General features: G+C 40.0%; 1 protein-coding gene across 1 annotated transcript in view; it reads right to left on the bottom strand.

Moving 5' to 3' along the window:
- The window catches only part of LOC101860497 (MAM and LDL-receptor class A domain-containing protein 2-like), a gene marked incomplete at its 5' end in the record, with an annotated part of 192,461 nt that overhangs the window by 114,747 nt on the left and 53,496 nt on the right, over positions 1-24,218 (bottom strand). Inside the window, 24 exons of the mRNA XM_035969949.1 lie at positions 19-197; positions 873-957; positions 1,737-1,883; positions 3,052-3,129; positions 4,098-4,281; positions 4,904-5,042; positions 5,908-6,079; positions 9,714-9,837; positions 10,260-10,639; positions 11,644-11,820; positions 12,414-12,498; positions 13,448-13,607; positions 15,104-15,209; positions 16,667-16,801; positions 17,148-17,325; positions 17,493-17,496; positions 17,949-18,319; positions 19,346-19,377; positions 19,941-20,078; positions 20,623-20,781; positions 21,257-21,436; positions 22,109-22,264; positions 23,045-23,132; positions 23,569-23,813. Coding sequence (XP_035825842.1) covers positions 19-197; positions 873-957; positions 1,737-1,883; positions 3,052-3,129; positions 4,098-4,281; positions 4,904-5,042; positions 5,908-6,079; positions 9,714-9,837; positions 10,260-10,639; positions 11,644-11,820; positions 12,414-12,498; positions 13,448-13,607; positions 15,104-15,209; positions 16,667-16,801; positions 17,148-17,325; positions 17,493-17,496; positions 17,949-18,319; positions 19,346-19,377; positions 19,941-20,078; positions 20,623-20,781; positions 21,257-21,436; positions 22,109-22,264; positions 23,045-23,132; positions 23,569-23,813 — 3,702 coding nt within the window. The remainder of the gene's footprint in view (positions 1-18; positions 198-872; positions 958-1,736; positions 1,884-3,051; positions 3,130-4,097; positions 4,282-4,903; positions 5,043-5,907; positions 6,080-9,713; positions 9,838-10,259; positions 10,640-11,643; positions 11,821-12,413; positions 12,499-13,447; positions 13,608-15,103; positions 15,210-16,666; positions 16,802-17,147; positions 17,326-17,492; positions 17,497-17,948; positions 18,320-19,345; positions 19,378-19,940; positions 20,079-20,622; positions 20,782-21,256; positions 21,437-22,108; positions 22,265-23,044; positions 23,133-23,568; positions 23,814-24,218) is intronic.

Here is a 24,218-nt window from a genome sequence, read left to right on the forward strand (position 1 = left end):
ACACACACACACACACACACACATCAACCCTCTTCACCTGTACATCCACCAACGCCGGCAGCCAGTCGTTGCTCTGTGTCCCGTGTCGAGTCCACACCAGTGACCTCACCTGTCCGCTTGTCTGCGTGTACATGTTCAGGGTGTTGATGTCCACCCCAAACATGTGGTACCAGAACCTCAGGCACTGGACACCAGAGCTGGAGCACAAGGCACAAATCATCATTATAAAAGTGACGGACTTATTTTATTTTCAAGGTTTTCAATAAATCATCATCATCATCATCATCATTGTTGTACAGTAAGAAAATATATAATGGAAACTTGAATATATTTCTGGCATATTAGGTGTATTTGGAACAATCATCATCATCATCATCATCATCATCATCATCATCATCATCATCATCATCATCATCACCTTCATCATCATCATCACCATCATCGTCTTCATCACCTTTCTCACGCTGGACTAGGCATATGCCACTGATAATTACTTTCAACTTTTCCTTTTCTTGAGCTAGCTTCTTGACATTATTTCATTGTCTTTCCATGTGCTAAATGTTATATTTAAAATGCCTGTTGCTTGTTTTATATTCTAAATATAGCAGGGTTTTGTTTCATGCTCTAAAAATTCAGTTATTGAAACATTTTCACTTAAGTTTGACTATTTTACTTAAAGAATTTTTAAAATTCTTAAAATGACTAACAATGACTTAGGAAATTGTGTTATGACTGTGATGTATTCGTTTCTTAAAAGGATTGCTTGCATGTATACAAACTGATAATCATAAAAGCAATACTTTTCTTTGATTTTTTTTTCAATTACAAGCAAGCACATAAATAAAAATATATATAAATGAAAAAAAACTTACTTGGTTATCTGAGGACTTTGAACAACAGCTGTGTCGTTGACACGTCTTGGGCTGGAAGCTTCGATGAAGATGTAATGTCCATTTCCTGCACCACATAGAGGGAAAGTAATAGAACAAGGTTCAGAATGCAATATCTATGAGGCTAGATCTCTATTCATGTTGATTCAAATACAGCTTCCTTATACTTGAATAGACATTAACAACTTGAACATCTTGCTCAGATCAGACAAATAGAAGGCAAAAGCAGCAGAGGTAAAGAAAGAACAACTTTTCTAGAGGACTTGAACAGACATGTGAAGGGAAAATACATTTTTGAGAGCATTAATTTTGTGTAGAGATGAGAGGCAAACTATGATCACCAAAATCTGTTTCAGATTTGGCCCTTGAAGAAGAAGAAGAAGAAGAAGAAGAAGAAGAAGAAGAAGAAGAAGAAGAAGAAGAAGAAGAAGAAGAAGAAGAAGAAGAAGAAGAAGAAGAAGAAGAAGAAGAAGAAGAAGAAGAAGAAGAAGAAGAAGAAGAAGAAGAAAAAGAAAGCCCTCAATACTCAGATAGGACATTCTCAAGGCAGAGCACATGGTAGAAGGAAAAAAATGTTGTTTTTTTTAAAAGGGGGGAGAAACAAAAGTGTTTCACTTTACTCAAACAATCAGCTGTTGTTTTTATTGGGGGGGGGGGTTGTTTGGTTTGGTTAAGTTTTGTTTTGGGCTTGTTTTTTGTTGTCTTTTTTTTTGGGGGGGGGGCAGGGGGTGTATACTTTTGTTTTAGGTTTCAGGGTTGTAGGGTTTCTCTTTGTTTTTTAGGATATCGTTTTCATACAGGTTTCCTTTCAAAATGAAATGTTTTAAGACCTCAAATATGACCAACCTGTCTTGAGAGTGTGATCCACAGTAGGCCCCGTTAAGGAACTGCCCGTGCTGCCCGCCTGGAGTGTCCAGTTGAACTGGTCAGTCTGAGACTGCTGCCACTGACACAGACCTTTCTCAAAGTCACAGTCAACATTGGACTTGGGACCTAAAGATAATGGTATAAATATATCCACGTTGTTATCCTGTGTCCATGCAACTGGTTTCTTGAAATAATTTACAACAAGCAAAAAAAAAACCTTCCCAAAAAAAAAATGTGAGGTGGTCTGACATAATGAGTTACTTCTCAGATTTTAGCCCAATAGAGATATGTAAAATGTGTAGGTGGAGTTCGTACAATTTATAAGTATGAAATAATAAAAGACATGTTAAACTTGAAAAAAAAATTGCATCTATTTAAAACCTACAAATTTGACCCCAGTGTTGATGATTTTCAGCAAATATTGCCAATCATAAATTGCAAGAAGTAACTCATTTTGTCAGAACACCTCACAAATGCCTTTTGATTTCAAAAAAAAAAAAAAAAGATACACCACTTACCCTACAGTACTTTCATACTATTTATAGCGCAAGCACATTCCTGATTTTCACTGAGGACCTGCAGATCAACCTCAGCTTTGTGCCAGCACAACAACAACAAAAATAGTTTTTTTAGAGTTGTGTAGTTTGTTTCAGACGCCAAAGTGGTTCAATGTCTTATTACGTTTTCACGTAGTTCTGCAGCCAAAAACTCACATTGGCACTCTTCTAAAGATAAAAAAGCACATAAGCTTTGAGTCACAAAGCACGTCTCTAAGAACAAAAAAAGAGCACATTAGCTGTTGAGATAATCATAAGAAGCACTGCTCTAAGGGGAAAAAAACCATTGTAGTTTTAAAGAACATATTAACAGCTTTGAGAAAAACAACACTGCTCAACCACAAAAAAAGCAAAGAAGCTTTGAGACAAAACCACAGCTCCTACAGCTGTGTTCACACTGGAGTACGAGCCATAAATGGTCGCTTTTAAGCACAAGGGGCTATCCCGGAAAATGCTATTTTGAGCAAATCGAAGGTTAAGTTTTGACCTTTGTTCAGTTTCATTGAAAGACAAGGAAAGTTTAATCTATACATATAAACAAATATACACACCAATAAAACAAAACTGCTCTTATGGGTAGAGCAATGCCCACTTTTGGTGTAGGTCAAGATTTCTGGAAACACCCGAAATCTGGGTTAAAAGCGGCCAAATATGATCTTAATAATCATTTATTATCATTAATTAATACTGTTTGCGTTCCCCTCTAAAACTCTGGTGTTCCAGATAGGTGAGCGTACCTTGTGGTGGCGCAGTGGCGGGCACGGTTGTCATGGGCGGAGTAGGTGCCCCTGTGACAGAGGCTGTGCTGGGTTTCACTGAAACAAACAGAGGGTCAACGGTCAAGGGTCACATCAACTATGTGGGTGGTTGTTGGGTGCTCCGGTGAGGTTTGTTCATTTTTTGCTATCAAACACCTATCATCGTTATTTCTCCTCTTTATCGTCTTTGTATGTTGCTCCCTAGTAACACCTCTAATCTTTATGCACTTATATGGCCTATTTGCGTTGGTAAGTGCCGAAAAAATCTTAACCAAAACTAAACTAAAACAAGTTATCTCTTATCACTAAACACTGCCGTATAAATGGCATTTATGGCATTTAAGAACCAGGCTCTTTGCATAAGAAGATGTCGATAGTGCCGTAAAACATCTACCCCATCAATAAAAAAAAGCATAAGAAGAGACTTTGATCCCTGAGTGTGGAATTCTTTCTGCCGCGATGCTGTTGCGGATTCAACCTGATTTTGTCCTGGCAGTTGAGGTTTAAGCAGCATGCTTTTAAATGATCACGACTGAATCAACGCATGTGTAAAACATCCATCCATCCTTCTATCTGTTCTATCAGTCTGTCTCTCTGTTTGTTTGTTTGTCTGTCTCTCTGTCTGTCTCTCTACCAATTCAGAGCTATCTGTCTATATATTTCATATCACATCTTCAAAAATGAACTGCATTGAGTCCAGGAGTTAAACACCAACAAGACGAACTTTAAATCTAAGTACAATAAGATCCTTTTCATAAAGCACAGAGATATTTTCTGAGAGTCTTTTCCATTAATCTCCTGAAAATAGATTTTTCCCATATTTGGCTACCATAAATCCCCCCACCCCTTTCCCCCTTTCTTTTTCGCTCTCCCTCTACTCCCCCATCATATGAGCAAGACTCCTCTACACAAAAGCTATATTTGACCACTTTGGACAAGCTACATCATCCCCCCCCCCCTCTCCTACCTCCCTCCACACCCCCCCCCCCCCCCAAAACCACCCCCAGTGCATAGCCAAGACTCACCTGCACAAAATCCCGTTGTAACGGTGAAGTCGTCCAGAGCTAGGTAGCCTTTCCCTCCCTCTAGAGTGACGGAGAAGGTGAGTCTGTAGACTGTGGCGCTGTACACATATGCCTGAGCCTCCAAGAAAGCTTTAGTGCCTGTGTTACTGGCTAGCTGCCACACCGCTTTCTTACTCACAGATGTCTGATCAGAGGAGAATGGTAAGAGAATTATTGAAGGGAGGAAAAATTTAATGGTAAAGAAGTAGGTTTTATTTAACTAGAAGGTTAGAAAGAGGAAAAGCCAGATGAAGAGAGAGAGGGGGGGGAGAAGAAGACAGGGACACACAAAAATAGAGAAAGAGAGAGGGGGAGAGGGGGAGAGGAAGAGAAGGAGGGAAAGGAAAAGAAAGGGGGGGGGGCAAGAGAGAAGGGGGTGGAAGATAGAGAGAAAGACGGTGAGAGGGAAAGAGAGACCAGGATGGAGCAGGATAGAAAAAAAGAGAGGGAGGGATGATTCCAAATAAACTCTTCCCTCCCTCTCTGAAAACACTTCACACACGCACACGCGCGCACACTCGCACACACGCACACACAAACACACACACACACACACACACACACACACACACGCACACACACACATGTACACACACACACATGCACGCACACACGTGCACACACACACACACACACACACATTCAACACAGCACAGCACAGCTCAGCACAGCACAGCACAGCACAGCACAGCACTGCACAGCACTGCACAGCACAGCACAGCACAGCACAGCACAACACAGCACAGCAGTCAGTGACTCAGACCCACCTCGATATAAAGAGTAGCCGAGGAGAACCCTGAGCCGTAGTTGCTGTACCAGAAGTGGAAGCAGGTGCCCGAGGAGCTGGTGGCTTTCAGAGCTTCTGATCTCAGAGTGACCACCTGGCCCTGCTGTCTGCCACTGTTGCTATTGGACATCAGGATGGCAAAGGACCCTGAGATACACAGAAGGATGATAAAAGATTAAAGTAAAGTATAATCCCCTAACATCTTCACGTATCATGATAACCACTGTTTCCTCTTCCTGAAAACAAAGCACCAACCCAATGAGACCCCTCCCCCATATTCATTTAGGAGGTTAGCCTCATTCAAAAGGAGGTGAGTGGGAGGAAGAGAGGCTAGAAACTTTATCCAATATGAATTCACAACTGTAAGTATCAACAACAATGCTTCGTAAACAATTAATCTTAAAAGTTAAGTTTCAAAGTTTTACATATCAGTCACTTCACACATATTAATGGTACCTCATGGGAAACACTACAGACAACAAAAGTACGTCTTACAAACTATAAAAAAATCTATTTCTCAAAATTTATTTCACAGCTGGCTTTGGTCAAACTGACTAGATAAATTATCCTATTAACTCAACAGACTGTATTTTATGGCAAAAACATTTTGAGAGCTGGCAACACACATTTCTCAATGTTAATTAGATTTTATCCCCCTCTTCTACTTAACATCTCTGTTGTAAACATATCATGCCCCAACTGACACTATTAGGATCAATAAAAACATAATAACCAGTTTTTCACACAATGTTTTATTTCCTCCAGTCACACGATCAGAACATAACAACATCAGTGGGTGGTTGGCGGGTGCTCTGGTGTGGTTTTTTCCTTCTTTCCTATCAAACATCTATCGTCCTTATCTCCCCTTCTTCTTTTTCATGTTTGTTACTCTGTTGTAACACCTCTAATCTTCTGGCGCCCATATGACCATATGCAGTTACGAGCGCCGTAAAACCTCTATTAAAACAATAACAACATCAATACGAGGTGACCGTACCATTTGCTGAGGCAGTTGTGTGGTCCACTGCTGGATGTGCACTGCCCGCCACAAATACTCTGGAGTTGGCGGTCACTCGAATGAACTGGGCCTGGATGCCATTATGCAGAGATTGTTTGCCCTCCCAGCTGCACATGCCTGTCTCAAAGCTGCACTCACCTAGAACACAAATCAGACTTGTTGATGAGTGATGTGCTATAGAACTCAGTGGTGGTTATTTTGATGTTGTAATATAGACACATACCAACAGACAAAAGTGGGGAGGAAATAATATGTGTGGCATTGCGTGAAATCAGGCGCTCGTCAAAATAGTGAAATCCGAGAAATCGGCATTTTTCAGCCAGTTTGGACTTTTTTCCGAATTTTTGTTTTTTGTCTCAACGCCTTGTACGTCAATTCAAAATCATTTTTATGTGTGGATTGTATGGAAAAACGTTGATTAAAGGCACGAGAAATGTAAATTTGTAGTTTCCAAAGACTCCTAAGCTATGGAAGTCACCAAACGTTGGTGGTCATTTTCTCGCTAAATACACTTCTGAAATCAGGCGACCCTCACCTCATTCAAATGTAAATATCTCAACTTCTGTTCAAGATAAATGGATATTTGTTTTCATCGAAAGCAAGGCAAGAATGACCTTTCAGGTGATACCAACAACTACACATGCCCAAAAATTGACAAGCACCTGATTCCACTGTGTCGTGACACATATGAATATTCCCACTCACCTAGAACAAAAGTCAGATATGTAGTGTACTACAGAACTGCGCTTCAAACATAGGAAGAATTAGCCATGAAAGAAGTTGCATGAAGACAACCTTGAGACCATCTTAAGCTGAATTGACCGTCTGCATAGACGAAAAGAGCCATATATATATACAGAACTAAATGGAGGTCAATTTAAAGATGTAATATAGACATATAATATACCAACATACAAGAACTGGTGAACAAATATAATGAATATTTACTACAGGAAATACAAGAATTAATTCTCACACATAAAGTATGTAGTGTACCATGACGAAAAAAGAGCCACCCATGAAAATGATATTTCCAACTCAAAATACACTACAAAAACCTTGCACAATACACAACCCAATATTCTGACAAAAATGGTGAAAATCGTAACAAGAGTGCTTTCAAAACAGAATATATACTGACGAAGCAGAAAGAGAAGCAAAGTAAAGAGACACATAACTTTGTAAGGAGAGAAAAACAGTTGAACCTGCTCTACTAGACACCTTTCCAAGACAATCATATTATAATGACACACTCCAAGACCTCCACCTGTCTAAAACAACCACTTTTCTCCTAGAAAATGGATGGCCATCTTAGAAAATTTCAACTGTACGAACAAAATAGAGAGAGGCTCAAAATGAAGAATACACAGTACACAACTTTGACAAGTGAGAAATTATTGACATGTTCTCATGAGGTCAGTAGACCAGCTGATGACAGTAGTCCCGATGACATCTTGATCAACTTCACAAGAAGGCATCGAAACAGCTGACATCATCAGGTCAAGGGTTATGTCTCTCCCAGGTGTCATGAGTGTACAAGAACAGCTTGGACTTAATTGGCCAACTATGTTATAATGCGTCAAGGTCGTTACGTGACCTTCTTGTAACTAAACAACAACTTCCATTACTACTCATTTTCACAGAGGTCTTGTTCTCGTGTTTGTTTGTGAGCACACTTCCTAATTATTCATCAAGCTATAAACATAGCCAGAATGTAACATGGTGTCAGAAGTGACAGTATCATTACCACCAGGTGTCAGGTCTGCGACAGACGTCGGCCATAAAAGTTTGCCATCATTTTTCTTCTCAGATGCTATCACAAAAACTTATATTATCCTGGTCTTTCGCCATCACCTACCATTCAGGCTGTCCATTGAATTACTTTGGGTCTTCCACAGCCGAATTTGTCTTCAACGTTACCCAAGAGATAAAGATGTTCCAGGCCTTTATATCGATTTTTTTTATCCCGGAATCTATATTTGTCTCTTCAAAACTGTTTTTTATTTGTGAGCGTCCCACTTGGACTTCTTTGGATACCACTTCATTTGATTTCTTTTTCTTGGGACAGATAAGCAGCTATAAGCAGAGAGAAAAATGTGAGGGCGGATAGAATTTTGTTTTATTCTTGCAGATATTTGCCTGAGACTAGAAACATAAAAGTCAAATCGAAGGTAGGCAGTGGCTTTCCTGAGGCCACAGTAACAACCAACAAAGAGAGAAAGAAAAAAGAAAAACGAGAGCACTGGCATAACTTTGCTTTTTGGTAAATATTTATAATGTATGCCTTGCAAGACACACACGTTACATCAAAAGCTTATGAGAGTCTATATTATTATTTTTTAAGACTAAACCCTCAGTTAACAAATATACGCTCAGATATATAGCCTACGCAACATCTCCATGTGATCAGAAAAATATACACAAAACCTCCATACGAGGAGAGAAATAGAGAAATATACACAAAAGAAAGAGAGAGAGAGAGAGAGAAAGAGAGAGAGAGAGAGAGAGAGAGAGAGAGAGAGAGAGAGAGAGAGAGAAGGTGCAAGGCCAGAGGGTGAAGGGGAGAGATACACGTAATACAATAAAAATGTATCTTGGTGAGTGCTCATCTGTGCCTACAATAATGTGTAGAAACAGGTTGCAGTATGCAGTGCCATCTCAAGGAAGTGCTGAGTGCAGAATGAGTGTCTGGCACCACAGCTCTTTCGACATCTTCTTTTCTCCGCACAGAAGAAGGCATCGAGACAGCTGAGGCTCCAAACACAAGAGGCACCAGGGGGCACTGCTCATTCACAAGATAAGACGCTGAGTTAAAGGGAATACCGTAAGCTTACATAGAAAGGCAACTCTCACCATTTATTGCTCCCAAAGGTAAAACACTGAGTCCAGGGGAATACCGAAAGCTCACATGGTGAGACAATTCTCACCATAAGCTCACAAGATAAGACAACCCTCAGATAAGATCACATGGTAAGGCAACTCTCACCATTGCTCAGATACGAGTAGTAAGACCCTGAGTTAAGGAACACCATCAGCTCACATGATAAGACAACTCATGCCATTAGCTCTGAAGGTAAGACATAAAGAAGAACATCATTTGTCTCAGATGGGAAGACGTTGATTTAACCCTATCCGTACGTCGTGTTTTATTATCGTATCCCTACAATGGGTGGAACTCTGTGCCACCACTTTCCAAAGAGAATATTAACTCGTTAATCTGATCCGTACACTTTGCATAGCAGTCTGTCAAAAGGATTTTTTGAGAAATACTGAAAGTATCAAAGACATCTTTGCACTAGAAGTATTCTAAAATGTGAAGAATACAACCTCGGGGGTACAAAATGACCCCAGGGCGTATGGATAGAGTTAAGGAACACCATCAGCTTGCATGATAAGACAACTCACGCCATTAGATCTGAAGGTAAAGCATAAAGAGGAACATCATTTGTCTCAGATAGTAATACGCTGAGTCAAGGAATACCATTAGCTCACATGGTAAAATACTGGAACATTATTCGCTCAGATGGTAAGATGCTGAGTGAAGGAGAATACCACTAGCTCACAAGGAAAGACACTGAGCAAAGACATAAAAGGATAAGCTTGATCATCCTAAGAAGCGTGTTTCATGAAGAAAAAAATTTAGCTTTGGTCATCCTGAAAATCATATTTTCATGAAATAAAAAACTCAGATGAGAAAACAGAAGATATCGGATCAAATAGTTGTACTTTTTTTGACTAAGTTTGACAAGAACAAAATGAGAATCATCCTTACCAGGCACGGGGCAGGTATTGGTCAAAGACACATCATCAATGGAGATATCACTCAAGTAGCTTGCACCGACTGACGCTTGGAACACAAGCTGGCGATACAAAAACATAAAGGTGTGAATTGAGAACTCCAGCAGAAATAATAAAACAATTTTAAAAAACAATCATCTCAGCCAAACCTGGGGTCAGCTTAAATATACCTAACACTGACCAATGTCATGGCTATGTGACAGATTGGTCATCTCAACCAAACCTATGGTTACACTGTTCGCACTGAACAATGTCATGACTATGATACGAGTCCGTCAGTCCTACATCCAAACCATACACTGACCAATGTCATGGCTATGTGACAAATTGGTCATCGCAGCCAAACCTACTGCTGCCATACCAGTCACATTGATAGTGGGTGGTTGGTGGGCCCTCTGGGGTGTGGTTTGCTCCTTCATCCTATCAAAAATCAATCATCCTCATCACTCCTCCATCTTTTCTTTGTATATTAATCTCTAGTAACACCTCTAATCTTTGGCACGTATATTGTGATCTAATTTGGTTGCAAGTGCCGTAAAACTTTTACTAAAAAAAAAAAAAAAAAACTTGTAAGATAAAAGTCAGTTATCTCAACCAAACCTATTTCTGCGAAACCACTCACATTAACTGAGGTCCCTTGCGAGCCGGGTGGGAGTGGAATGCTCTGCTGCAGCCATTCGTTGGGTTGTGGCCCCTTCAATGACCACAGCTGTGTGTTGGTGATGAAGGAACCAGTCCGGTTCAGGGATCCCAGGAACACGGTCAGCGTGCCCATGCCAGCGCCGTACATGTGATAGTAGAAGGACACACACTGACCGGACGTAGGCTTGAATGGAGGTGACCACAGCAAGGCTTTGTTTCCATACTTCTGTCCAGAAGCTTCTATGTACATGTAATGACCTGCAGGCAAAGAACAAAACAGTTTTTAAAAACAGACAATTCAAGAGGAACAGAAAAGTGGGAAGACATGGAATCACAACAAAAGGCTGGCCCAGGATAGGGAAAGGTGGAAAATGTTTGTTTGTGGCATATAGTTCCTGACCCTGGGGGAGAAAGGCAAGGATGATGAATTCAAGAGAAAGTTCTCAAAAGAATTTTGGAACTATATGTCACTTTATTTTACTTTTACTTTCCTGGTCCAGTTGTCATCAGAGTTTGAGCCCTTCAGCCCAAACGGAATGTTACAAAGTGAAAACAAAATGCCTCAAAAGAAACAGAACGCAATAGAAAGCAACAGCGATCTCCTATAAGCAGAATCCAGCTATACAGAGGAAACATGTTGTGCTGTTTTGTTGTATGCAGATATCTGTGGTAGGAACTAGTCCTGCCCTCTGCAGTTGTAGCCATTTTTTCCTTTCTAATAAAATCATCACGAACAATGATTTTTTTCTCATTCTGCAAAGAAACTCATAAGCATTATATTTCGAAATGCAGGAAAATGAATCTCCTATGAGATTTTCTACAGATAAAAGTAAGCTGAACAGAAAATGTTGGTTTGTGTGAGTCTAAAGACTCTGGAATGGAAAAGGTCACAAATTTGTCGAGCTGTGAAATGCAGCTCACAGCCATAAAATATCGGTCATGCTAGCCACATTTTGCAGCTTGCAGTAGGGAATAAGTTAATGGGAGCATCAAATATATTTTATTAATCACACATAGCAAAGGTAAAAGGCAAGAGAGGAAGTAGAAGATCTAGCAGAAAATGGGTGCAGAACATAGAAACCTGGCTTGGAGCCAGAATATCTCCGGCAGGCAGACTGGCAAGAAACAAAGTGTTTTATTGCAAGAAGATCTGAGAAGCAATCAGCTTCCGGAAATGTTAAGAAGGGGGAGAAAAATCACACATGACTGTGTAAAAGGAGCGGGGGGGAGAGCATAGAAATGTGACAGCTGGTTTGACTGACCGACAGAAGTTTTGTATGTGTGATCAAATCTGGGTCCAGTGCCCGTAGATTTTGTGGAGCGCTGTGTCCTCAGCCAGTCAATGTTATCTGTGTCGTCCTGCATGTAGCCGCAAATATTGGCAGTCTCAAAGTCACAGTTCACAGGTGACTGCAACGCTCCTGAACCTAAGAAGAAAAATATATTTTAAAAATACTTTAGAAGACAGCTTACACATTTGAATAGAAAAGTAACTGGTTTTTTTATGTACATGTTTGTACACCCCCACTAACACAATTTAGATCATATCAGAGGAAAGCTTTAACTCTGTCTGTCAGGGCCAACCTGGGCTGAGAAGGATACAACATCCCAGCACAATGACCGAGATACTCGATTAAAATTCTCCCACCATTTAAATTTAAGTCAGGTGTCCTGCTTCCCACAGCAAAGTGCCTTACCACTACACTACAGCCGCCAGTCATTTGAACATATCTGGAAGCAAGTACAGATGCATTCATTAAAAGACATAATTCAAAATGAATTTTTAAGTGTCTTTAACTTTTCATCTCCGAGGTGGGTACACCCACTACACCAGGGCCCTTTTTTGGTACTAAATCTAAAAATTATGATAAAAGCGTCATAAAATGAATTTTTACGTGTCTAAAAAACATGTGCAGATATTCCATTATAAAAGTATTGCAAGTGCCTCCTGTGGGCTGAGAAGAACAAAAACAAAAAGAACAGGAAGAATAAGATCAAGAAAATCAAGAAAAAAATGACAAAGGAGACTCACTCTGACAGGGTCCTTGAATCAAATTAACATCATCAACAGCAATATCTCCAGTCCAGTACATGCCTCTGGTGGTTTCTAAAACAATCTAGACACACAAAAGGATTCCATTAAAAATCTTAACACAACCTTGTTGTATACTTTTAACTCTATCTCCTCGGGGGCTTAAAACCACTATGCTTAGGCCCTCTTTTGGTACAAAATCTAAAAGTGACAAATATGTCAATAAATTGGTAATTAAATCAAAACTAGTGAACCTATTTTGATAGTTCCTCATCTTATGAACAAACTCCTGGTAAAAGAGACCTATTTTCCGAAATTGCCAAAAAGTAATTTGGCGTCAAAGTTGTTGAAAAGGAATGTGCCAGCCAGCACAGCAGTTCCAACTGTTAGCCGTTAAGCAAAGTGCAAAACGGTACCAGAGCCCTCTCAAACCAACCACCCATTATATTGTGCCATTTCACTAAGCAAAATTGAAATTCTACGAGTTAGACACCCTCTTGTAACACTCGAAGGTTATTTTCGAGATAGGACCTCTGAATTTAACGTTCATTACCAAAAGGACCAAGCCAAGAGGGAACGTTTTTGTAAAGTGCCTTTCCCGAAGACACAACACTGGACCAAGCTGAGCCTCAAACCCGCAATCCTCTGAATAATTTTTTTTATGAGTCCAGTAGCCTAACTGCTAGACTACCAAGATAACTCTCACTGAGCTCAACACAGAAAAAATTGCTATACTAAAAGAGCACATTCGTGCCCTCATCTAAGTATAATTTCTTCTTCTTCTTCAAGGGCCAGATCTAAAACAGACACCAGAAATCATAATTCACCTGTTATTTCTCTGCTTGGCTACTCTAAAAAAAACCTATACTATCCTGGTCTTTTCCCATCATCAATGTGTTCAAGTTCATTTTTTTTTGTGGTCAAGATGTATAATCATCAGTTTGAATATAGAAAAATGATATCAATACAAGACATTAAACCCACATCACAGCACGTGAAAATCCAATGCAAGATAACAAAATGCATTGACTGACCTGGTTAGCAAAGGCCATGGAGGATCCCCCGATGTCGACATTAGCCTGCAGCCAGTGGTTCCCCTGAGTGCCGTTCATTTGCCACAGAGTCAGAGTCTGGTTGTTGGGACCTTTCAGTTGTACCGCAAGACTCCGCACTGTGGCTCCGTACATGTGGTACCTTATGAGATTCAACAAGTAACACACAATAAGCACAATATTTGACAACTCAGAAATCATAATTCTTGGTAAAAGTAAAGTATAACCCCCTTCCATGTCTTTGTGCATCACAACAACCTCAGCCAGCTGCTTCCTGTTCTCTTGAAACCAATCCCATTGTGACCCCAAGATGACCTCAGATGTTGCACACCAGGTCAAACCTGAGGGGGCTATACTTAATTTTTATCTAATTCTGTCTATATGTTATCATTGGGTTACTCTTTTTCTTGGAGGAAATTAAATGAGTTATTTTTATAACTCTATCAACCAAAGCACACACCTGAGTGCATATCATCATAACATTCTGCAGATCAAGCATACACCTCTGTGCCAGCAGACAATTACCTCTAACAGTTTTCCCAACGGAGCTCCAGTGTACAGGTCACGTACGTACACAGAGCTAGGGCCCACTTAAATGGTTCAGCTTCAGATTCAGTAACACAGTCAAGTAACTTGCATTTGAAAGGAAATACAAGTACTGACCAAAAAAAAAGCAATTGCACTAAAATTGCTCCACAATCTCTATGATCCAGCCGTCTCTGGCCTAGTGACCAGTGGTACCTCCTTCCAATATTAATGTTTTTATTCTTTTTTAAGTACCAGATCAGAAGACACATTGGCAATCATGGCTCACCAGTCATTTTTCTACTCATTATGCTTTCAAAACTCTTAATGGTCGCTTTTAAGGACAAGCGGGCTAACCCAGATTTCGGGGGTTTCCAGAAATCTTGGCCTACACCAAAAGTGGGCATTGCCCTACCTATAGGAGAAGTTCGGTTTCATTGGTGGGTATATTTGTTTGGTTATAGACTAAACTCTCCTTGTCTTTTAAAGAAACTGAACAAGGGGCAAAAACTTTGCCTTCGATTTTCTCAAAACAGCATTTTTCGGGATAGCCCCCTTGTGCTTAAAAGTGACCCATTATCATCCCAGTCTTGTCCTAAATTCTAAGTAAGTTTCCTAAACAGTTATTCTTGCCCAATCTCTACCTCTTTTGCCTAAATTTACCTAGGGAGAGTAAGATATCCATGGCCTTATTGTAAATCCAAAAATCCTAGAAGCTGAACTTGTCTTTATTTGTGACCATCCCACTCTGGCTTCTTTCAGAACAACCTCATTCAATTTCTTTTCTTTCCTCATAAAAATGGAGTTAACATTATTTCCTTTTGATATCTAACTGAGACATCAGTATGTCTGTTTCAGTGAAGAGATGAACATGGATATACCAATACTGAGGTAGTGTCTACCAAAAAGTCAGACAAACAGACAGACAGACAGACAGACAGAAACAGATGAGGGAAAGAAAAGGCATCTGCTTGTTTTGAGTAAAGAGACTAATAACAACACAATAACGGTCATTTAGTGCCATGGAAAAAGTGTGACACACAGACAGACAGACGGACAGACAGAAACAAAAGAAATAAAGAAAAGATGGATTGCATTGTCTTTGCCACTCACCAGAAGGAGAAACACTGCTGAGAGCTTCCACTGATGGCGGGGCTGAGGAGGCGAGCCTGGTCCCCTAGCCTACCACTGGACGTCTCCATGTATATGTAGAACCCACCTGCACGACAAGTCAATCGTTATGTGAGCAAACCAGAGAACTGTTTGTTTGTGTTTTTGTTTGTGTTTTTGTTTGTTTGTTTGTGGTGTAGAACCCATCTGAACAACAATCGTTTTGTGAATAAACCAGAGAACTGTTTGTTTGTGAGGTTTGTTTGTCTGTTGTGTAGAACCTATTTGAAAAGCAAGTCAATCATTATGTGAATAAACCAGAGAACTGTTTGTTTGTGAGGTCTGTTTGTTTGTTTGTTGTGTAGAACCCATCTGAACAACAAGTCAATCATTATCTGAATAAACCAGAGGACTGTTTGTTTGTGAGGTTGGTTTGTTTGTTTTTGTGTAGAACCCATCTGAAAAGCAAAGGACAAGTCAACCGTTTTGTGAACAAACCTGAGAATTGTTTGTTTGTGTGCTTGTTTATGTGTGTGTGTGCTTGCTTGTGTGTGCATATGTTTGTGTTTATTTGTTTGTTTAGTTGTTTGCTTGTTTGTTTGTTTGACTAGGTGAAGAGAAACACATTGACAAAATAACCGTTATTTAATGCATCAGAAAAGTAAGACATACAGACAAAGCAGACATGAACAAACCAAAGAATTGTTTGTGTGTTTATTTGTTTGAGTAAAATGAAATACATTAATACAATAAGCATCACTTAGTGCGTCGGAAAAGTAAGACAGACAGACCGAACCAACAGAAGATAAGAAAAGAAGTAGGTGCTATCAGAGGCACGCTCTAACCGCCTGCATAGAGAATTGTATGGTAGTTCATAGCTTTGAGTTGTGGGTGAGGCAGGCAATGAAACATAGCACTGTTCCCAAAAACTATAATATGGACCAGAATAACAACAGAGAAGTAGAGGGAAAAACCTCAGCGCAATGCCTACCAATCACTCCTATTGGCCTTGGAGATCATGTGAATAATACCTGATTATGGATAACAATAAAAATGCTATTGAGAAATCCAAATTGAGACCTTCTAGTGCAAAGTGTACATATTTTTCTGTTTGAGTTTGAGTAAAAAGAAGCACGTAAACATAGTAACACTCATTAGTTTTCCCTTCTCTCCCACTGACAATATCGGTGACAACGGCAGTTATAACGAGAATGTCAATAAAAACAGCAACAACAACAACAATGACAATGACAAAGACAAAAACAGCAGAACTGACTAAAAAGATAATGTTGGTGACAACAACAACAGCAAAAAAGGCAGCGACAATAATCATAACAAAATAACAATGATGACAAAGACAAAAGTCAGTGACAACAACAGCAGCAACAACATCAACAACAACAACAGAAATAGTGCAGACTGTGACCAACAAGAGAATGACAAAAACCATAACAATAATGATGAAGAGTAAGACAAAAGTCAGTGACAACAACAACAACAACAACAACAACAGCAACAACAACAACAACAGCAACAGCAACAACAATAACAACGACAGTAGCATACTTCCAGAAGTGTGGTCTTTCGAAGGGCCAGTGCGGGAGGAATCCGTGGCACCCTTATGCCTGGTCCACCCCAGTTGAGCAGTCTTATCCACCTTCCAGCCACAGAAGTCTGTCTCAAAGTCACACATGATGCCAGCTGAAAGATGGACGGGGCACAGTTATCTCAGTTGGTAACATACTAGACTACGGAGCAGCAGTATAAATCCACAAGGGGAATTTTTAAGGCTTTCTACCCTTTTGGCCTGGTCGTACTGAAGATGGACATTAAATTCAGAGGTCCCACATCTTATACAAGGTACCCACTACGGCTGGATCGGGCCAATCGCCCGACTCGGTCGCCTGAAACTGAAAACAAACACGTTTGTTTTTGAGGTGACCAAGTCGGGCGATCGGCCGATCCCATCCGTAGTTACAAAATCTAGACAACTTCAGAAATCCAAATTTCTGGATTTATCCAGAAAAATGGGCATCTCTCACAAGTTACTCACGTGGTACGGCAGCCAAGGTGTTTGTTGGTGTGGTGGTAGGAGAGCCTGTCGTCATGGGTACAGCAGAGTTAGGCTGCAGTAAGCAAGGCTGGTTGTCACCCACAGTGAAGGACAAGTCGTCTATGGCAATGTCGCCGGTGTAGGACACGCCTTTCACGCCTTCCACTAGCACCTAAGACATTAGGAAATGTGATATCAGATGAATGGTAAAAAGCTTTATTGGTAGTAGGTCATCTATTACAGAGTCAGCAGTACAAGCTTCCGCTAGCACCCCATGAGACATTATTAAATGTTATCAGAATAGATGGAGAAGGAAGTAGAAGCATATTTAGCAGTTACTTGTCTATCGCAAAGTTAGAAATGAAAGACAAGACCATGCAAATCTTCCACAAGCACTTATGACATAATGAATTGTGATATCAGAATAGAAGCAAAAAGAAGAAAAAACTGACGGTATTAAATGTTATCAGAATGGGTGTAGAAGGAAGTAAAGGCATATTAGCAGAGTCAGTAAATAGATACAGACTCCACATGAATCCTACAGCTATTATGTCGCTGTTCTCCGTAGCTATAATTTGATATCCCTCCCCCACCCAACCTTATTCTCTCTCTCTCTCTCTCTCTCTCTCTCTCTCTCTCTCTCTCTCTCTGTGTATGTATGTTTTCATCTCTCTTTCATCTCTACATGTGTGTGAGCTCGTGTGTTTGTGTATGTCTATATGTGTCTCACCCTTTATCCATCTCTGATTCCTTGTAACTGCCATGCCCCTAAACAATTTTAGGATCCACACTCACCCCATAACTGCTATATCCCCCAAATAAAAACTCACCCTGTAGCTGTTCGTTTGCTGCGGTAGCTGTACTCTCCCCTCGTGCCATCCCTGCCCCTGGTCACCGCTGAGCTCCCAGACAGCTTGCCTGGACAGCTGGCTCAGACTGTCCACTGTGGTGTCGTACGTGGCCAGCCACATGCGCAGAGTCCCCGTGGTGGAGCCGTACATGCTGTAGTAGAAGTGGAAACACACTGCTTGGTTGGGCGGGAACAGGTCGCTCTGAAGGAGGGCTTTGTCACCAGCCACACTCGGAGACGATGTTTCTATGTACAAGTACGTACCTGAAAGGAAAGGACAATTGTACAAAATAACAGACTCTATATGAAACTGTTTCTACGTATTGGTATGCAACTGAAAGTAAAAGACAATGGTACAAAATAACAGACTCTATATGAAACTGTTTCTACGTATTAGTAGGCCTACATACCTGAAAGTAAAAGACAATGGTGCAAAATAACAGACTCTATATGAAACTGTTTCTACGTATTAGTAGGCCTACATACCTGAAAGTAAAAGACAATGGTGCAAAATAACACTCAACTTGAAAATGTTTCATGTATTAGTATGTGCCTGAAAGAAAGAGTATGAAGATACAATATGATGGACGCAATGGAAAAATTAATATTTCTACATACAAGTATATGCCTGAAAGAAAAAGACAATAATTGTATAAAATGGCAGACTCAATGAAAATGTTTCTATGTATCAGTATGTGCCTGAAAGAATGAAAAGGTACAAAATGACAGACTCAATGAAAAATTATTGCTTCTATGTAGGCCTACAAGTAAGTGCCAGTAAGAAAGAGTAATAATATAAGAAATAGCAAACTGTATGAAGATGCTTCTCTGTACAAATACGAGCTTTAAAGAAAGAAGACAAAGGTACAAAACAACAGACGGGATGAAAATGTTTCTACATGTCAACATATTAGTATGTGCCTGAAAGAAAAGACAAAGATATAAAATAACAAACCCTATGAAAATGTTTCTATGTGCAAATATATGCCTTAAATAAAGAGTCCAAAGAGAAATTAATGATGGACTCAATTAAAAATTAATGTTTCTATGTACAACTAGGAGCCGGTTAGAAAAAGGACAAGTCTTAAAAAATAGCAGACTATATGTGAAGTGTGCTGACAAAATGAGTTACTTCTCAGATTTTAGCCCGATGGAAATAAAAGCATCAAATTTACAGGTTGAAGTTTTTACAATTTATCAGTATGAAATGATAAAAGACATGTTAAACTTGAAGAGAATGGCATTGGTTTAGAGTCTACAAATATGACCCTAGAGTTGATTTTTGGCTGATATCTCCATTCATGGTTTGCGAGAAGTAACTCATTTTGTTAGCACTCCTCACATATAAAGATGTTTTTACATACAAGTATTCAGCTGCAAGAAAAAGGACAAAAGTGAAAAAATAACTGACTAAATACAAAGATTTCTATATAAAGTATACGCCTAAAATTTGAAAAATAAAGAACAAAGGTACAAAGTAATAGTTCAGTGTTATGAGGAAGTAAAACATTTCAAATGAGACTCAGAGAATAGAAGATGTTTAGAAGTACGGGTTCATATCAGAGAAGAAAAGGAACACTGCACGAAAGGACAAACTACTGGGATGATCAGATCAGGAACTCCCGGAGTGTGGGGAGGAGGAGGAGGAGGAGGAGGAGGAGGAGGAGGAGGAGGAGAAGAAGAAGAAGAAGAAGAAGAAGAAGAAGAAGAAGAAGAAGAAGAAGAAGACGAAGAAGGAAGAAGAAGAAGGAAGAAGAAGAAGAAGGAAGACGAAGAAGAAGAAAAGCAGAGAAACAACAACAACAACAACAAAAAAGAGCCTGATGAAAAACAAGAACCTGACAAACAAAACTAACAAAAGAAAAAAAAGGAACAAGAATAAAAACAAGTAGACCAAGGGCAAGAAGAACAAGAAGATTCGCAGGCCTACATCTCACCATTAGACAGTCCTGTGGTGTGGTCAGCAGTAGGCCCAGTGTTGCCCGACTTGGTACCGCCTTTTCCCACAATCCAATCCATGTCATCCGATTTTGAGTTGGACCAGGTACATGTGTCTATCTCAAAGTTACAGTTGCCTGGAACAGAAACAGATTGCATTCAAGCAGAGGTAAACACCACATCTTCCTAAAACTGTCCAAGGTAGATGTAAAATACAAAGATGAATGTCATTGTCAATTTGATTGTCATTATGTTGTTGCTACTGATCTTTATAGGAAGTCATCTTTATTATATTACTAAATATTAATTCAGAAGTGCTATGAGATAACATAATATTAACTTCATAGTGTTATGACATTTTAATGTTTACGGTACTTACGACCTCATTGTTTTACTTCCTGTGTTCCGGTAACCTAATTACGGTCTTGTTTCGTTTCGCTATTGTCCTGGCTTTTTGTTCGCACTCCGAGTGTGCCGGCCGCATCACGAGCCATTAAACCTCTGTGCTTAATCCGCTGTGTTCTGTTATCAATCCTTCCTTGTATTCACGACGTGATAGAAAAATACAAACACGACACATAGATCCACAAGGAAAATTTTGGATGGATATACCAGAACATCAACATAAAAAGATTAAGCATTCAATTATAACTTTTATCTTTACTTTCTTTCTTTACCTACCATTTACTGATGAGCAAGTATCCTTCCTCAGAATAATGTCATCAATGGCGATATCGCTCGTGTAGCTGTTTCCTCGGATAGCTTCAAAGGTGATGTAAACGTCATCCTGACCAGCTGCAATGTCCACAGTGCCTCTGTTCCATTTATTGCCTTGGTTGCCTGAACAATGAAAAAGAGAAAGAAGTTACACACACTGTAAAACAACATTCAGCAGACCACAAATTGAAAACATATATTCATATTTCAAAGTCAGTCTGCCTATATGTCTGATTGGGTGCATATCTTTATGACCCTTATTGACACAATTTTTATCATTTTGAAGGTGTGTCTGTGTATGTGGGTGTGTGAAAGAGAGAGCTGGTAGAAAGAGACATTACTTGTTCAAAACGGACAATGAAAACTTTCTCTCCCTTCTCATCCTACTAAACCATTTACTACAAGCCTGCCCAGTGCACGAGCCACTACATACGTCAAAGAATGAAATATTGGCCAAACCAAGGCACAGGGACCCAAAGACCGACAGGAGCCTTCTTCGCTAGAATCAACGAATATCCATTTAGGGATGAACCTGAAGAAGAAGAAGAAGAAAATTGGATCCTACCTTAACTACGGCTCAAACTAACATTTCACTCACCTGATTTAATAAACTTTGCATTGGCCTGGACCTTGACCGCCAGCTGTCCCTGGTCAGCCCCGTACATGTGGTACCAGAACTCCAGACACATGGGGGAGGCCCTAATGGTCAGGTGCTTGACCGTCAATTGGGCCATCTCCCCTTTGCTGTGGTATGATGCTTCAATGTACATGTAGTGACCTGTAGAAAAGGCCAGGATAGAAAGGCATTTATTAACACTTTACAGTCACACAGCCAGCAGTACAAAATACCCCATCTGGCAACCCAATCAGGAGAGTGACTACAAAGGACCTCTCGGGCATGGTTCAGAAATGTGCCGGGTGACCAGAACGGATAATTTTCACCGGCGCATTATTGCGCCAAGTGACTGCAAAGTGTTAAAATTCACTCACGTGTCAGATACAGAGGGGCGGGTGTGATAATGAAGCACATTTCAGTTTACTCACACGTCAAATCAAGACTAGCAAAGAAGAAAAGTCACTTTATTCTTTTTAAGAAGGAGGATAACGGGGATGGGGGAGGGGAGGAGGGAAGGAAAAAGAATAGGAGGAGGGTAAGGAAAAAGAGGATGAGAGGAAGGAGTAGAAGGAAGGAGGAGAAAAAGAGGAAAGAGGAAAGCAATAATAACAAGAACGAGAAGAACAAAAACAAAAACAATAGCAAGAAGACCCCCGAGGAGGAGGAGGAGGAGGAGGAGGAGGAGGAGGAGGAGGAGGAGGAGGAGGAGGAGGAGGAGGAGGAGGAGGAGGAGGAGGAGGAGGAGGAGGAGGAGGAGGGGGGGAGAGGACAAAAAAAGACAAAAAGTCTAGTACTCTAGTGCTTTTTTGCCAAATCCAGAGACTTATCCCTGACCTTTCCCAGCTCCGTATGTGTGATCGGTGGATGGCCCTGTGTTCGAGGAGTCAGTGCGGCCTGAATGTCTCGTCCACTGCAGTGTCCCCGGGTCTTGCTGGTACTGGCACAGACCCTGCTCAAAGTCACAAGTAGCTCCAGCCACGCCAGCACTTGCTGTAATAAGAATGATAATAAAAATGATAATAAGAATATGACAAATGAAGATAAGAAGAAGAAGAAGAATAACAAAGACAAAATAATAATAATAATATTAGGGGTCTAATAATAATAATAAATATTATTATTATTATTATTATTATTATTATTATTATTATTATTATTATTATTATTATTATTATTATTATAACAAATCAACAACAAAGATAATAAAAGTAATAACAATGATAAAAATATCATCATAATAATCATAATAATCATAATAATCATAATAATAATAATAATAATAATAATAATAATAATAATAATAATAATAATAATAGGCAGACCTTACAACTCTTAGAGACATTCTCAGCTTCCCAGGAAGCATACAGTGCATCCAGCCAATTGAGTGCTAAAATAATTTTTTTTAAGTTACATTAAAACAAGGAAGTGTTCATAGCAACTCGGATGTGTTGCTTTTCAGAGCAATGTAGCGTAATGTCTTTCAAAAGCAAACACATAGCAGTGCAGGCCATGACTTTGAGCCACTCTGTACTTGTAACAAAAACAGCAGGAGCAGACGATGGGTGGTTGGTGGGTGCTCTAATGTGGTTTTGCTCCTTCTTTATTATCAAACATCTATCGTTCTTATCTCTCCTCCTTCATTTTTGTGTTTATTACCTCTAATCTTCAGTAGTAATATTACTTAATTGTGTTGTAACTATCGTAAAAAGGATTACTAAAACAAAGAAGCAAACAACATGAAAGCATCCATGCAGCCACGAGAGAACTCACATTGAGGGCAGAAGCCAGGGGTGAGGGTGACATCATCTATGGCAATATCTCCTCTTGGTCCCGAGCCGACAACAGCCTCAATCAATATCTGAGAAGTTGGGAAGACGAAGGGGGAGGGGGGGCAGGGGGGGGCAGGGGGGGCAAACACAAAATGCTGAAGAACAACAGACACAAATAAACTAGACCTTTATTCCTTCATTTTTTCCTCTTCTTCTTCTTCTTCTTCTTCTTCTTCTTCTTCTTCTTCTTCTTCTTCTTCTTCTTCTTCTTCTTCTTCTTCTTCTTCTTCTTCTTCTTCTTCTTCTTCTTCTTCTTCTTCTTCTTCTTCTTTTTTTTTTTTTTTTTTTTTCCTCCTCCTCTTTTTCTAATACTCCTATTCTTTCATAGAACATTATTACCAATACTACTACATTCTTCCTACTATTTATTCAAGTCTACCTATATTTTGTTCTACTACATGATGATGATGATGATGATCAGAATCATCATAATGGTGGCAATAAAACATTTATAGTCCAGCCTACCTGTGTGGAGCTGGTCCTGTTGAAGTTGATGGCTGCCAGGTTCCACTGCTTCCCTTGGGTTCCCTGTCTGGTCCATTGGACCAAGCCCCTGGCATCTCTGACGTTCAGCTGGTAGACGTGGTCGCCCCACATGAAGTACCAGAAGCTCAGACAGTGTTGACCACTGGACATCACAGGGCTCCTCAGAACGGCCTTGTCATTCTGCTTGTTAGGGTAGGAGGAGTCAATGAAAGCAAACGAGCCAGCTGGGGAAGAAAGCACAGAGTCGTGGTTTTCGTCTTTGGTTTTTACATTCCTTTCTACCAGAATCTAGTGCATGCTCCGCCAATGAGTAAATCTTCAAATGTAGTGTAACTATTCAAGGTTTTGAGAGTGAGAGTAAGATTGGTGAGTGAAGTGAGGCAAGACAAGGAATTGGACAGAATTAGAAAAGAGGATTTTGGAGAGTTTTCTACAAATTCTAATGTCAGGTCAATGGTAGTGGTCTCTGCAGAATAAATTAGAGGCCTCAAGATGAAGCTTCCTCCGTTGAGTGTTATTTGTGGATAGGCTAGCAGCGCCTACAGCCGAGCCCAATTTAGAGCCATTGATGAACATTTTCTCTGCATCAAGATTTTGTTTAATTACTTTTTTTAAGGCGATTTTCGAAG

The sequence above is a fragment of the Aplysia californica genome, unplaced genomic scaffold, assembly GCF_000002075.1.
Source record: "Aplysia californica isolate F4 #8 unplaced genomic scaffold, AplCal3.0 scaffold00200, whole genome shotgun sequence".
Classification (NCBI taxonomy): domain Eukaryota; kingdom Metazoa; phylum Mollusca; class Gastropoda; order Aplysiida; family Aplysiidae; genus Aplysia; species Aplysia californica.